Source organism: Alexandromys fortis, unplaced genomic scaffold (assembly GCF_014885135.2).
Source record: "Alexandromys fortis isolate MF-2015 unplaced genomic scaffold, M_Fortis_MF-2015_v1.1 scaffold_11, whole genome shotgun sequence".
Classification (NCBI taxonomy): Eukaryota; Metazoa; Chordata; class Mammalia; order Rodentia; family Cricetidae; genus Alexandromys; species Alexandromys fortis.
In genome coordinates, this window is record NW_026067912.1 from 1,435,339 (window position 1) to 1,451,226 (window position 15,888).

The window sequence follows — 15,888 nt, forward strand, 5'->3', positions numbered from 1 at the left end:
GGGCTGGAGAGATGGCTCAGAGGTTAAGAGCATTGCCTGTTCTTCCAAAGGTCCTGAGTTCAATTCCCAGCAACCACATGGTGGCTCACAACCATCTATAATGGGGTCTGGTGCCCTCTTCTGGCCTGCAGGCATATACACAGACAGAATATTGTATACATAATAAATAAATAAATATTAAAAAAAATATGCTACAAGGAGAGAAAAAAGGAGGGATGATAGAGAAGAAAACTAACAAGAGGCGTGGATGCTGCCTGAAGGAAAAGAGAGTTTGAAATAAAAAATGAAATGGCGAATACTCAAAGGCAGGAAGGCATTATCTCGGAGGTAGGAGCACATCTACGAGTCCCTTTGTTTTACAAAATGCTCCATTAAAATGCCTAAAATATAACTTTTGTTAAAATATGTAAAATATAATAAACACAAAATTTGTGTATTTCGATTTCAAATACCCATTAGAATCATTGTATTGAAGCAATTAGGAGTAAGTATTCTTTATAAAATTCCAATATCAATTCAGAGACAAAACTAAAAGGAAATCAGTTAATTTTGTCATTTACCAATACTAGATTTTTCTATTTAAGAAAGCATAATTAAGCTAACTCATTCCCTGAGAAAACCTATCATCAGATATATAGGGACAAAAGTCAGAAAACAATTACAAAGGATTTTAAGTCTGAAATTATAAATCTCACTTTCCTTTTTGAAAAAAAGCATATTATCTTGATATTTACATTCAATATATTGATTTGGAATTCCTAAATCCAATCAAATTCAAGTTCAAGACGTACAATATTCTTATTTACCCACTTCATTTACTATTGCTAATTAGAGATATAAGTCAATATTCTAAGTGCTTGTTTTCATAAGTCTTCTTATAAAATGCTCTGTAAAGCATCAGAAAATTTGAATATTCATAAACAAATCCTATAAAGCCTAACTTCCTATTAGTTAATCTATAGAACAATAAAAGATTGGTATCAAACAACTTAATATTCCAATCACAACATTAACTGTGCCTGTATATTTAACAGCAACAGAGCAGTAGAGGGTATTTGCAAAGTGAAGTTTCAATTTGCTTTCCCAAGATTTTTCCCTATAAAACAAATTTCATCACTGGTAATTAACATGGGAAATTCTCTGGTTTGGAAATAGGCAGAGAGGAAGTGTAACTTTTAACTAGCCATTCCATCTCTCTTGACTTGAAAACCTTCCCTTTTCCATCTTTATCATTCAAAATGTTGTCCTTAAGCAAACAGATCTGGCATCACTTAGAAGAAATGCAGACTTGCAAGCATGCTGAGGTTATTCTTGTACCTGAGACGTAACAGTCAGGGTCCATGTTTTAACAAGATACCACACAATTTGTGTCCATGAAACATAGCTCCAATAAAGGGATCATCCTATAAAACCACATTTGACAATACTGAAACCATATTTTCTATGGAAAGAGCTGGCTGGAGTGGAGAAACAGCTGCCCCAATGGATGCCAATGCATTCTCTCTAGCTCTAGCTCCCGGGTCCTTATGTGGCCCCCCCCTTCATCCCCTTATGTGGACTGCTTGGTTCTCACTCAACCTCCAAAGTTGAACAGAAGCCTGATTGAGGAAGTCAGGTTTTTCCAGAAGAGAAGAAATGCCTCATGCCAAGTGGCGGTGCATGATTTTAATGCCAGTACTCAGGAGGCAGAGGCAGGTGGATCTCTGAGTTCAAGGCCAGTCTGATCTACAGAGCAGGTTCCAGGACAGCCAGGGATACATAGAGAAATCCTTGTCTTGAAAAACCAAGATGGGGGGCGGGGGGGGGGGGGATACTTCACTAGTAGTATTTTTAGGGAAGAGGTAGGAAATTGTTTTTACCTTGATGGGAAGTAATGAGGTCCAGGTAGGAAGTAAGGGTGATGAAAGGAGAATCGTGGTGGTGTCCCAAAAAGTGTGGCTGGATGACCAAGGGGTGGGGGCTGATAGACGTGTGAGTGTGGAATGGGAGTAGCTGGGGGAATTGGAGTGCTTCGGGGACACGTGGAAACGCTGGCATATTCCTTGGGAGGCTGGATAGGTGAGGTTGCAAATCTGGCATGGGCAGTACTTGCACCAGCTGGAATCCTGCTGGTGCTCTCCAGAGACACTGGAGTGGGTCTCTTCACAGAGCGACTGGTTCCCGAAGGAAGCCTAGGAACGTCTGTTTGCGGAGGCCCAGAGAAGCGCTGAGGAGGGAGTGATGGACGGGGCGTCAGACTTGGAGGCGGACCGGCCACCGGGCCAGTGCTGGAGACGCTGGGCTGGAAAAGTGTGATGGGGCTTGGGCGCTGGACTGCAGGTGTGGGCAGCTGGATAGCAGGTGGGGCTTCACCTTCAGAAATAAAAACAACAGAAGTTAACCATTAATAAGATCGCTACCGGTATCCACCACACTATGAACTGGAAGATGGAAGGAGGGTTCACTATTACCTTCACCCAGTAGTGGCGTCATATCAAACCACTCTCCCCTTTATTTACAGTATTCTGACAATGAAGAAGTCACTGTACTTTCTCGTGAATTAACATTTTTCCCTTCCCCAACTGGCCTCTCAGTGTCCTAAGAGAGACCTTCTGTTTTGTTCACTACTACATCCCCAAGCTCAGCTTCTGCCAAGCACAAAATAGGAAAGTCCTCAGCTTGGATAGGTAAATAAATGAACAGCATTACTATTGATAATTTAGAAGATTGTATACACTAAAATGTTGATATAAGACTACTGGCAACAATTATCATTAAAGAATAATCTAGGTTAGGGGACAAGATACAGGGGTAGTAGGAAAATCCACATGTTCACTTCATAGTTTTTAGGTTTTGATCCGTCTGAAATATATTTATTTTCATATAAGTAGAAGTTTCAGAGTAACCCTGTGATCATTTTTTGCGGGAGCCTATGTGTGACTCAGTTTCCATCTGGAGTCCATTCTAACTTATAAGTCATTTGAGTTCAAGCTTGCCTGCTCTGCCTGCAACCTTAAGAGCTTTGAGAAACGTCTGTATTCACCCAAAAAAAGAGCATTTTTGCCCAGATGAAATAGCACATCAGTGTATTAAGATTTGGGCTGGTGTGTGCCAGCCAGAGGGACTCCTCCTTAAGTGATTAGTGGCTGCTTGCTGCTAGCTGAATTCTTGTAAGAGATTATGCACCTACTTGAGCTTCCTCCAAAGGACAGTGTAGGAAGACGGTTAGCTGATGGTACTGCTCTTTGTGCTGCCTTGCCTGTAATTAATATATATGCAGGCTGAGAAATAAACTCGGGGCTGGTGGGCATTCACCTACAGTCCTCCCAGTCTAGCCTGCTTTCCATCTCCATTCTCTCAATCTGCCATTTGCTTCAACCTCACGCCCAGGTACCCTTTACAGATTCCTGCCAGGGTGGGCTCGGACAACTTTCCTTTCATTTTGCATACTTCTGTATATTAAAAACTATGACACTTTTTAGTTGAAAAAAAAAACAATCAAAACTATTTCACTTTACTGCATTCAAAGTGACTATAGCTGGAAATCTTCAAAAAGAATACAATTTATCATAGGTTAGCCATTTGTAACAGACTTGGAAAGAATATTGACAGAACATGATTGGCAAGAGTAGAGTTCTTAAAGGTAAGTAAAACAATCATGTGATTTATCTTTCCACTCTAAAAAGACAGTACTGCTGTCTGAGATGCTAATATCCAAACAACACATGTAGACTAAACTGAACTAAGTTTTCATGACAAAATACAAACAGAAGCCTTCGGAAGATAGTCATATCCATTGTGTTCCAATTCACCTAGGTGTCTGTTAACAAGATCACAGTCCAAACACGGATGCTGCAGTTAGAAATGTCTCTCAGGCCAGGCAGTGATGGCGCACACCTTTAATCCCAGCACTCAGGAGGCAGAGGTATGCAGATCTTTGTGAGTTTGAGGCCCGCCTGGTCTACAAGAGCTAGTTCCAGGAAAGGCTCCAAAGCTACAGAGAAACCCTGTCAAAACAAAACAAAACAAAACAAAACAAAACAGAAATGTCTTTCAGAGGCTCAAAATGCAGACTTTTCAACTTTATCCAGGTTAAGACCTCCCTCTTTTTCTTCTCTCAGTAGCAGAAGGTAATGCCCTTCTAAGCCTGAAAGCAGGAACAAAGAGTCCCACCTATCCATCTCAATATGGTTCCTAACCCAACAAAGTGCAGAAGGGTATAAATGAAGCTGTCCTCATCTTGTTAGCCCAGACTGGCCTCAAGCTCCCAATCCTCCTGCCTCAGCCTCCTGAGTGCTCGATCACAGACATGAATCATCGTGCCATGTTCTTTTATTCACATCTGCATTACCAAGATCTAGCCACAAACCTGCCTTTAGAAATAGTTAAGAGGGATTGGAGAGATGGCTCCGAGATTAAGAGCACCTGCTTTACAATGAGGACCAGAGTTCAGATCCCAACATTCTCATAATAAACTCAGGGTTCCACAAGCATCTGTAACTCTAGTTTCAAGGATGCAACAGCCTCTTCTGGCCTCTGTACACAGGCATGCAAGGGCACACATCTATATACACATACAAGTGCACAAACACTCATACAGATATATACACACACATGCAAAAACTTAGAAAGACTTAATATTTGATTGGAGGGAAAACAATTCAACCTAAGTTGACAGTATGCCTATGCTGTTCTGCTGGAAGACGACGACTTAAACCACTTTGCAATCACATGGCCAGGAAAACTTGTAAAATCTCTCAATTTTTTATTTCTTGAATTATTACCATACTCAAGAAATTAACCTAACCATTTACTTCAAAAAGCTGAGTTCTTTTTCCTATACCCAGCATAAGCACTTAGTTATCAGAAAAAGTAAGTTACAAGAATGCAATAGAACTATTGATCAGATTTCAGTCATTGAAAGGGGGACATGTCTTTTCCAATTCTCTTTCTACCTAAATATGTCCAAGAAGAGATGGAAATGAGACCTGGAATGATAACAATGCATTCATTTAATAATAAATAAAAGTAAGTAACATAAATCAACTACTGTATTTTCTTACAAAAAATTATCCAGAAACACAGTATCTTTAAATGTCAATGTTCCTGTTGATAAGGAGGTTAAAAGTGTATAACCTTTAATAAGTCAGTGATATGGAAGATTGAGAAAAATATCAGAGCTCTAATGACTCAAACAGTTGCCTGATAAATAGTAGACGGTAGAGGGGTCAGACAAGCAGGCTTGCAACTATTGCATTGAATTCACTCAGAGATAGTGGAGATAGAGCAAATCACGGGAACAGAAAGTCCTGAGTACACTTACCGTTTTCAAGTATACTCGACATCTTAATGAGATGAAGTATTCCAGAAAAGTGTGGTGTTTGTTCGAACAAACAGGCTTAGTAGACTACACAGGAACATGAAGCAAGCTTGACTGAGCATCAAATAAAAGGAAAGACTACTAGAAAATCCATGACTTTGGCATGAAATATTGAGTAATGCATTTCTAAATCACTAAATAATGAGGTTTTATTAACTTTTTTGCATCATAAATGTTGGTTTAGGGAAGAAGACGGAAAGGGATAACTGAAGTAAAACATTCATAGAAAAGTGGTTGTTTATGTGATGATGTTCAAAGCAAAGAAAAAAAACATACTCCTAAATCATAAAGCTGTTAACTGGTCAAATTAAGAGAAATCTATCAAAATCTTGTGTGAAAAAAATAAGCCTATATGTTCTAAGTGGTGTAAATAAAAATTAGGCCGTTGGAAGCTGGAGAGATGGCTCAGCAGTTAAAAACACTTAACTTCTTTTGTAGAGGGCCCAAGTTTTATTCCCAGCACTCATGTCAAGTGCCTCAAGATCCAGAAGTATCTGACCCCTCTAGCCTACTCGGGCACCACAACTTTGTGCATGCAAGCACATTTTTTTTAAATCAATCTTTTAGAAGGAAACTGAATTAACAAAAACCAAATGACTGTAAGGCAATACTACCAGACTTGATAAATTCTTCACCAGAAAGAACAAAATCACTGCTTAGACTGGTAGTTCTCAACTTTCCTAATACAGTTCCTCATGTTGTAGTGACCCCCAATCATAAAATTATTTCGTTGCTACCTCATAACTCTAATTTTGCTACTGTTATGAATCATAATGTAAACTAATAAGCAACCCCTGTGAAAGTCATTTGATGTCCATCCCTCTGTAGGGTCACAACCTACAGGTTGAGAACTGGGGCTTAGACACTAATAATTTCAAGAGGCAAGTGAAGAGACAGTGGAGACAACACAATCCTCCCTACTTTCAGAACCCTAATTTTCATTGAATGGAGTTGGAGAATCCTGTATCAATACAGTATAATGGTAAGTTTACAAACTGACAAAAATAGATCTTAGGTACTATTATCATAATTATTGTAGAGAAACTCAAAGGTAATGTAGGTAAAAATAGCATCCGTCAGAACAATTTTGCTAAATCTACATCACTTCTGTGATAGCTTTAAATGTCAACTTTATATAGCCTAGGATTACTTGGGAAGAGTCTCAATGTGGGATTGTATATATTGAGTTGGCCTGTGGGTGTCTGGAGATTGTATTTACTGATATGGGGAGATGCAGCTCACTGTTGGTGGCATCATTCCCTAGGCAGGTCTTGTTAAGAGGAGAAAAACTGAACTGACTGCAAGACAGACAGACAGACAGACAGACATCAAATAGCATACATTCATTTAGTCACTTTCATCTTGATGGTGGATATGATGTGACTAGTTGGTTATTTGAGGTTTATTTTGGTTTGGTTTTGGTTTTGGTTTTTCGAGACAGAGTTTCTCTGTGTAACAGTCCTGGCTGTCCTGGAACTCACTCTGTAGCCCAGGTCGGCCTTGAACTCAGAGATCCACCTGCCCAAGTGCTGTGATTAGTGTCCAACACCACCGCCTAGCATGACTAGCAGTTTTAAATTCTTGCTGCCTTTACTTCCCTGAAATGAACTACAACCTGGAACTATAAGCTAAAAGAAACCATTTTCCCCCTAAGAATATCTAATAAGACACAGAAACAAAACAAAAACAGCTTTTAGGACTGGCTGTCTTGGTACTTGATTTGTAGACCAGATGAGTCTCGAACTCATAGGAATCCTCCCGAGTGTTGGGACTAAAGGTGTGCACTACTAAGCCTGGTCAATAACTATGGCCCTTTAAAGGACTTTATGATATAGTCTATTAACTAACTTTGATAATTTTAGAGTCTTAAATTTCCAAATATCCTAGTTATGCTATCACCTCTAAGTAATACAGTACCAAGATAATGGGAATAGTTAAACACATATCAAAGTTGCACAATTGGACATCATTGTAGTAAACAAATCTCAGTATGAACATGACTTATCTAAAAACAATTCTCAAATTACTTTTATAAAATGTTTCTGCTTATCACTTGAGATCCAGGAAATGAATCTTTAAACTCTGGCCCTCACAAGAAATATATAGCATTGTAAACAACTTTTTGAAGTACTCAACAAAGACTCAATACCATGTTTTGTTTACTATTGTGTTGTTTCTGAACTGCTTCCTGTAACCCTGTTTACCATACTTAAATAACAAAATTGTGATGCACAAATTCTCCCAATATCAGAAAAAAATTCAGTCTTCTTCCATCCATATCTCTGTACAGAGGTGTAAACGTGTAAAAGCTTAACTGCTTCAGATAAGAGCACTGATAAATCTGTTTCTGGGAAATGTGAGCTAAAAATGGGCAAAACAAGCCAGGCAGTGGTGGAGCAAACCTTTAATCCCAGCACTCAGGAGGCAGAGACAGGAAGATCTCTGTGAGTTCAAGCCAGCCTGGTCTACAAGAACTAGTTCCAAGACAGGCTCCAAAGCTACAGAGAAACCCTGTCTCGAAAAAAAAGAACAAAACAGATGCAAGTAAAGTCTTGAGGGGAGGGGTGACAAAAAGCAACATATACTAAAATAAAAAAAAATACCTCAAAATGCAAAAGCAATATAAAGGCACAGTGGTGAAGCCTAGTTTGAAATACAGTGTTACAGACAACACTAAGAGTGCCTGACCATATTGTAAAATCGAGGCAACAGACAAACTCTGTATCTTTCGCCTGACAGAGAAACCTTGAGTGCAGTTTTTGTAACTTCCAATGGCTAAAATGACACAGTTTAAAAAGCTGAAAATGGGGCTGGAGAGACAGCCCAGCAGTTAAGAGTAGTTGCTGCTCTTGCACAGGACCCAGGTTCAGTTCCCAGTGCCCAAATGGCAACTTTGAACCAATTCCCAATACCAAACGGCAAAGTACAATTCCAGACCCAAGGGATCTAACATCTTTTTATTGCCGCCAGCACCAGGCACGCGCGCGCGCGCACACACACACACACACACACACACACACAGTGTGTGTATACTTAACATGAAAACAAAACACTCGTGTACATAAAATAAAAATCTTTAATTAAAAATTACTGAAAATGCATAGTATTAACAAGTCAGTTTCCAAGATCGACCCATCTCTAACCCATAGGTTATCATTATCGTAGGGCCAGCTTTATCATTAGGAGAACCCAGGCAGGCAGAAATTGAAAAAAGCAGCTTTAAGATAAGCCATTGCACTAGTGAGTGGACTGCAGTTTCCTTAAGAGTTGGTTATAAAAGTTCTGGAGGAACAAGCCACTGTGGTACACAGTGGTAAAGACCAGACTGTGAGGAACATGAATCAAAAAAGTATTTAGGAAAATGGATAGCTTCCATTGCTTTTCTGGAACGGAAAAGAATGGTCTTCAATAGATCAGCATCCTTCCTAAGATCCATGACAGGATGCCTCACACCCCATCAGCAAAGCAGTACTTTATTCTACGTGTGAAACGACCCCTATTCCCTACAAACTGCATGAGTCATTTCTTCCATTCTCTGACTAACCCAGGGGCTCATCCTGACTTAATTAAAAAGTGAGAGTTGTCCACATTGATCTGCTATTGCTCCTTCTCTCATTTAATGTTTTCATTTTCTCTCTTCTTAATTTTATTCCTTTACTATTGTTCTAAATTCTAGGTTTAATGGAAGCTAAATTTCAACTTAAGAGGTGAAATTCTGAGGTATTTTCAAACAATCTACAACAGGAACAACTCACCAACTGGATGAGTGATGGTGTTCTGAAGGCCGGGAATTACCACAGAGTAGGTAGGTGAGCGATAAGGATAAATTGTTGTAGGATTTGTAGAGATAATATTCTGTGTGGTGCCAGAAAATACATTGGAAACACTTAGAGGGAAGCGTTTTCGCTTCCCTGGACGAGGCTGATAAACCCAACCTAAAGAAAAAGATAGAGACATTTTAATAGGAATATACAGAGTCTGGCCTTTTTATATTAAAAATATAGAACACTTGAAAGTTTTTAAAAAATGGGTTATCTAAAAGTATATTTTCCATTTCCATGAGGCTATTTCTGGAACAAGTGTCAATAGCCACAAAGCTTCTAATTTTGTTAGTTTTATAGTCAATAATAGAGAGGAAAGTCAAAATGCCTTATATTCCAAGACACGGAGTGACTCTATGGTAGGATCTATACAGAAGTCATTGCGTTTGAACCCCAAACCCTTTCCTTTACTAAAGAAAAATACCCCATAAGACATTATTTCTCTCCTCTTCTTTCTTCATTCTATAAAGTACAAATCTCAGGAATGCAATGGTCACAAATAACCAGTCACTATTTTTAAGCCTGGTTTAGGAAGTCTCTCTCTGAGACATGGCAATTAATAAAATCACAAACACCTTAACTTCCTTCAAAGTCAGCAGTGTGATGCTGTCCTATAGACAAAGCACTGGTTCCATCCAGATGATACCTCAGAATCTTGTCTCCTAAAGTATTTCTGCTTGTATTTCAGAAAAAAATTCTTTTCCCATTATGCACAGCTATATAAGCCACAAAGAATGCATAGTTCTGAAAGCTGGAGAGATGGCTCAGAGGTTAAGAGCATTGCCAGCTCTTCCAGAGGTCCTGAGTTCAAATCCCAGCAACCACATGGTGGCTTACAACCATCTGTAACGGGATCTGGTGCCCTCTACTGGCCTGAAGGCATACACACAGACAAAATGTTGTATACATAATAAATAAATAAATAAATATTAAGAATGTATAGTTCCCAACCTTTATTGTAATGCCCTTACTGAGGAGGACAAATCACTCATTCAAACTGTGTCGTGATACAAATAAATCTACCAATCAAAAAAACAGGACTATGTTCTGATAACACTTAACATTAAAATGGAACAGGATATTAATTCCTGCATCTTAATTATCTTTTAGCCATTATTTGATATGTCAAGTATACTACAAAACAGAACCATGGAGATTTACTGCTACTTTTATAGCTATAGCTATGTATGTATGTTTGTATGTACATATATGTATTTAATCAAAGCCACAGTAAAAGAATATGTCTCCTAATTTGTATTAGTTGGTAAATATGTGATATTTCACAACTGTGTTCCACTTAAGAAAATGTACGTTTAGTATTAATTCGATCATTATTATAATGCTAGCCATTATTTTCTTTGTCACACATAGATTAGGAAATCTCAACCTAACTTAATCTTTACCTAAATAAATTTAAAAGAAATGGAAAGAGCCTTTGTTCATTTCATTGATTACCAGGAAATTCCTCTCTGTGCTTTTCTTTAATCTTTTGTGCTTCATCATAATAGGGTTTCTTTTGTTCTTCACTAAGTTTGTTCCACTCTAACCCGAGCTGGACACTGATTTCTGCATTGTTGGCGGCTGGGTTAGCTTTGGCTAGTGCTGGCCGGTGGATTCTTGCCCAAACCATAAATGCATTCATAGGTCGCTTCACATGGCCATTTCTGTCCTTACTGAAGGGAGTATCAGGTATTCCTATATGACAAAAATGAAGAGACTACGTTAACGTGCCACATACGCGATTTTAAGTTCAAGTGTACGTTCATCTATACTTACATATCAGTACCTGAAAACATACACTACAATGCAGTCAAAATATTGCCAATATTCCAAACTTCCGTAGAGTCCCCAAACTCAGCATTCTTAACTGTAGCCTAGAGAGTTTAATATTGTTGAAGATACTGTTCAGTAACATTAGAGACACATGGATAGCTACTTGTTTCTTTGAGCTTCATTAACACCTGTGGTAGTAATTAACATGTAGTTTATTTCCCACTAAAATGAGTCTATCAATAGGGGGCAGGAACGATAACCCATTCATAACTATGCACACTGATGTTAGTTATGTAAGTATTTAAAGGAAGTCATTTCCAAAAGTGGCTGTAGCATCCTACAAAGCAAACAGTATTTATGCTAACAGATTTTCACTATGAAGGAGAAATTCCTGCCACGCTGAATCATTACAACTAGTCTCATGTCCTGGGACAAAAATAATGCAAGTGATCCCGAGAGTCACAGTACCCGCTAAAAATTCCTAAAAAGGAAACTCACTAAATTTATATCCCCATGCAGTTCATGAAAGTACTATCACTCACTAAATTTTATCCCAATGCCGTTCATAAAAGTACTATCTAGGGTCAGGCCGAGGTGGCACATGCTTTAATACCAGCACTTGGAAGGCAGAAGCAGGTGATCTCTGAAAGTTCGATGCTACCTGGTCTACAGAGTGAGTTCCCCGCCAGGACTGTTACACAGAGAAACCCTGTCTGCAGTGACTATATTACTTCTTTTAAAAACAATTTAGCGGGCGGTGGTGGCGCACGCCTTTAATCCCAGCACTCGGGGAGGCAGAGGCAGGTGGATCTCTGTGAGTTCGAGGCCAGCCTGGTCTACAGGAGCTAGTTCCAGGACAGGAACCAAAAGCTACGGAGAAACCCTGTCTCGGAAAAAAAAAAAAATTATTGAGTATTTATTAATGTTTCTAGAAAGCCTTGGCTTTTAGAATACAATGCTAGATATGAATATTTTCTCCAAGCAAAGTTATTGTTGACTTTTAAAGTAACCTCTATAATCAGTATAAACAATTATCATTTCTCCCAAAGCTTTGGTTTGGTTCTATTTCTTGATACACATAAACCTATGAAGCTACTACATCAGGAAACTTGAAATGTATACGCTAGGGGATTTGTATTATCTAACAGGGCATTCTGGTGTGTCTATTATCTAAATCTGTTTACTAACACTTAAAATTGATTTTTTTAAAAAAAAAGTTTGTGGAGAGCTTTCACACGTAAGTCTATTTTTTTTTTTTTTTACAGTATATGGACAAATACATCAGAAACAACTCCTTTGCAGGCTAAACATGAGTACCATGATTCTATTTTTTGACCTCTAGCTCCTAAACGGCTAGTATCTCTGCTGTGGGCAACATAGACATCAATGTGAAGTCCAGATTCCCTCGCCTTCTAATACCTGCGTCTGAGGGAAGCACGGTGAGGGGGACATCTTTGGTTTCAATTTTTACAGAAGGCTCCAGTAAGGACTGCATTTTAATAGGCACTGGTGTCAGGGGAACCTTGGACAAGCGTATTAGCTCAGAAGGCGGAGGCCCCTGAAATTGGATACGGGCCCCAGGAGGGACCGCGTGGAGAGTCAAAGGGAACCGTAGGTCTTGCTGGTGCGGCCCAAAAGCACTGGGCGGCTGGGCCAGGAGAGCATCCTTGCTGCCGTGGACCATGCCATTGGACGCGGCTTCCGTGCCCGGCCTGCAATCGTCCCTGAGTCTGTCTGGCTCCTCGGTCTTGATGGCTCCTTCTCCGACAAGCAGGCTCCCGCCTTCGCTGCCTTTCAGCGCATCCCTCGAGGCCTCCTCCACCTCCAGCTTGGCTTTCTTCTCCTCCCCTCGGCGGCCGTCGAGGGCCTTCCCGGTGCCATCCAACTTGGCGGCCCTGGAGGCTCTGGGGCCGGCCTCGGTGGTCCTCCGAGATCCCACCGACAGGTCCAAGCCCGCCCCCAGCTCCTGCTTCTCGGCCTTGGCGAGCAGCGTCCGGGGCTGCATGGAGCGCAGCTCCGGCCTGCAAGGGCCTCCGTCGGCCGCCGACGGCGGCGGCAACAGCAGCAGCTCTGGTCTCAGCTGCAGCAGGCGCGCCTGCGCGGACGACGCGACGGCCGCAGCAGCGGCGGCGGCAGCCGCACCCTCGTCAGGAGCCTGCGGTAACAGCGGCCCGGACGGCGGCAGCAGCAGCACCTGCTCCGGCTTCACTTGCAGCAGACGAAGCGTCCCAGCCTGAGCACCGGCTGACGAGGCGTCCCCGCACGATGAGGCCACTGCGGCGATGGCGGCCGGGGCTTGGACCGGCGGCGACTCCGGGCGCTCGGCGGCCGCGGCTCGGAAGGTGGCGGCCTCGACGGGCTGCTGCGCGGGCGGAGCGGGGCGCAACGGGCGCGGTGGGGTGGGCCGCGGCGGTTGGCGCGGCTGCGGCGGCGGCTCCCGTCTGGCTCTCTCCATGGGGGAGGGGGCGGCCGGCTTGGTCGCGGCCGGGATTGTGAGCTCAGCCGTTTGTTGGCGGCCTCCCCCTCCCCCTTTCGGTTAAGACGCTTCCAAGGCCTTGGCTACCCAGAACCCTACGCGCTCCACAGACTCGGGCCTCCAGGTCGCCTCGCCCAATCATGAGCGGCCTGGTGCTCCCGGGCAGCCAATCACAGGCACGCTCCTCGGCTCCTCCCACGCTCCACTATCGCCTTGTGCGAGAACCGTGGAATCATCCCCCGTAGGCCGGGCCGAAGCTCGTGTTTCCCATTTTTCCCGCCTCTTCACTCGCCCTCTTTTCCGGATTCTCTCCAGCCTTGTCCTTGGTTACCCACCCCCACCCCCGCCCTGGGCGTGACAATGGCGTTGCCCAGGAAACCCTGTGGTTCCACGCCTCGCCTCCACAAATGACCGCCAAGGACGCAGGCCTGGGCCTTTTCTTGCCGGCTGGGGCCCGTGTTAGAGGGATAGTGGGGACATCTTGCAACCTGTCACCAACCTCATTAATAGATCTTATTGACACAGATGCTTGACTTGGTGACCATTTCTCTGGTTGAATTTTCAGTCATCCTACTTCCAAAAGGCAACCCAAATTCCTCCACTTTTGGGGGTTCTACCCGCCAGTATCCTTGTCCGACCTTACTCATCCTTCACGGATATTGCGGTATTCCTATCGTCTTGCTCTACATCCTTTGTCCCACTACTCCCCAACTGCCAGTAGTTCTGAAAATACAAGTCTAACCTGTCACATTTCCCCCAAATCTTTCTGCTGCATCCACTGGCTATGAGATAAAAATCCGAAATTCTTGGCAGAGCCTGATAAATCTGGTAGTGACTTTGGTTCTACCTACAATTCCTCTAGGTTTTGTGTGCTTCAACCACATTGCCTCCCCCACCCCGGCCGCCATTCTTTTTCCCCATGAGATGTTTTTCAGCATGTCAAGCTTTTATGGCTCTAAAACTCCTGCTTATTTCTCAACTAGCTGACCCATACTTCAGAGAAAACAATGACTCAGCATCCGTTCGAATCCCTTTTATGCACTCACACCCGATCGCATCCTTTGAAGTGCTTTGTTTGTGTGATTATTCTGTGGCCTCTTCCAGTTGATTGTTACCTCCTTCGGGGAAGAACTGCTTCTGTCTCATTCATTATTGACTCCCCAATGCCAACTGTTGAGTAATCGTTCAATAAATGCTTACTGAAGAGGAAATGAATAAGAACTGCCACGGTCTAATAAAATAGTAATACTTACATTAAGGGCTCATTGTAGTTTTTTTTTTTTATGTGTGTCTCTTAAGTAGGATTGTGCTTGGTTTTCATTAATTATCACCAAGTAAATGTGAAATGATAGCATTTACTGCAATCACTAGACATTTTGACTAAATGCGACAGCTCTGTCTTGAAGTAGATGAGCCTATGTCCAAGACAATCAAAGATGAATTAATTCTTTCTAACCCTCTTTTGTCAGATGTGCTAAAGACTTATCATGGAAGAACACATCACACACAGACAACCGAACCTCTAAAATGTGCTTAGGAGATTGAGGCAGGAGGGTTGGATGTCAGAAGTCTGAGGCTAGCGTGAGTGCTATGTCAGTTACAAGCCAGTGCTGGCTGCAATATGAGATTCTGTCTCAAAAAGACAAAACTATACTAAACAAAGCCAGATTTTAAAAAATACCGCATCTTCTCAAAAAAAAAAAAGTGCTTAGCTTAAAGAAAGCAAAGAATTTAATTTGTCACACTAAAAAGACAATTAAAAATACTTTGGAAAAATGAAAGAAAAGAGGATGGCAGACAAGTGTTATTGAATTAAAAACTCCAATCAGTGGTGGAAATAAGGTTAAATTCTAGTTTGTCTACTGGAGAAATACTTTAACATAAAGTAGACTGCGAATAATAAATAAAAACAGCAAAACAGTAGAGAACACGAGTGAAACTGGGAATTTATTCTTTGATTTCAAAAATGAACTTATCAAGATAGAGAAAAAAGGTGGTGTAGATGACCAAGACTAGTAACTAAAATGGAAACACTCTGAAGACTACAGAGAGAAAAAGTAATAAAAATAATATTGTGAACAACCTTATCAACAGTTTAACTGACACCTTAGATGAAATGGTAAAATTTCCACATAGAAATGATAGAACCAACTTAGGTGCCAGTCAAGGGGAAAATGGACAAAAAATGTGGCATATATACACAATGGAGTATTATTCATTCATAAAAAAATGAGATCACTTCATTTGCAAAAAAATTGATAGACCTGGATATCATGTTAAGTAAACTAAGCCAGACTCAGACACTGAATATTTTCTCTGACAAGTGCAGTCAGAATCAAAAAGAAGAAGAAGAAAAAGAAGAAGAGGAGGAGGAGGAGGAAGAGGAGGAGAAAGAAGAAGAAGAAGAAGAAGAAGAAGAAGAAGAAGAAGAAGAAGAAGAAGAAGAAGAAGAAGAAGAG

At 41.4% G+C, this 15,888-nt stretch overlaps 1 protein-coding gene across 2 annotated transcripts in view; it reads right to left on the reverse strand.

Moving 5' to 3' along the window:
* Sox30 (SRY-box transcription factor 30) overlaps positions 1-14,587 on the reverse strand; it is a 30,410-nt gene extending 15,823 nt beyond the window's left edge. The window contains exons 1-4 of one of the 2 annotated variants that reach the window (XM_050138665.1): positions 12,373-14,587; positions 10,636-10,875; positions 9,115-9,294; positions 1,860-2,352 (exon numbers count right to left, since the gene is read on the reverse strand). In XM_050138665.1, coding sequence (XP_049994622.1) covers positions 1,860-2,352; positions 9,115-9,294; positions 10,636-10,875; positions 12,373-13,408 — 1,949 coding nt within the window. In that variant the 5' untranslated portion in view covers positions 13,409-14,587. The remainder of the gene's footprint in view (positions 1-1,859; positions 2,353-9,114; positions 9,295-10,635; positions 10,876-12,372) is intronic. The other variant, XM_050138664.1, reaches the window with a different exon arrangement.
* Between the last annotated feature and the right edge of the window lie 1,301 nt (positions 14,588-15,888).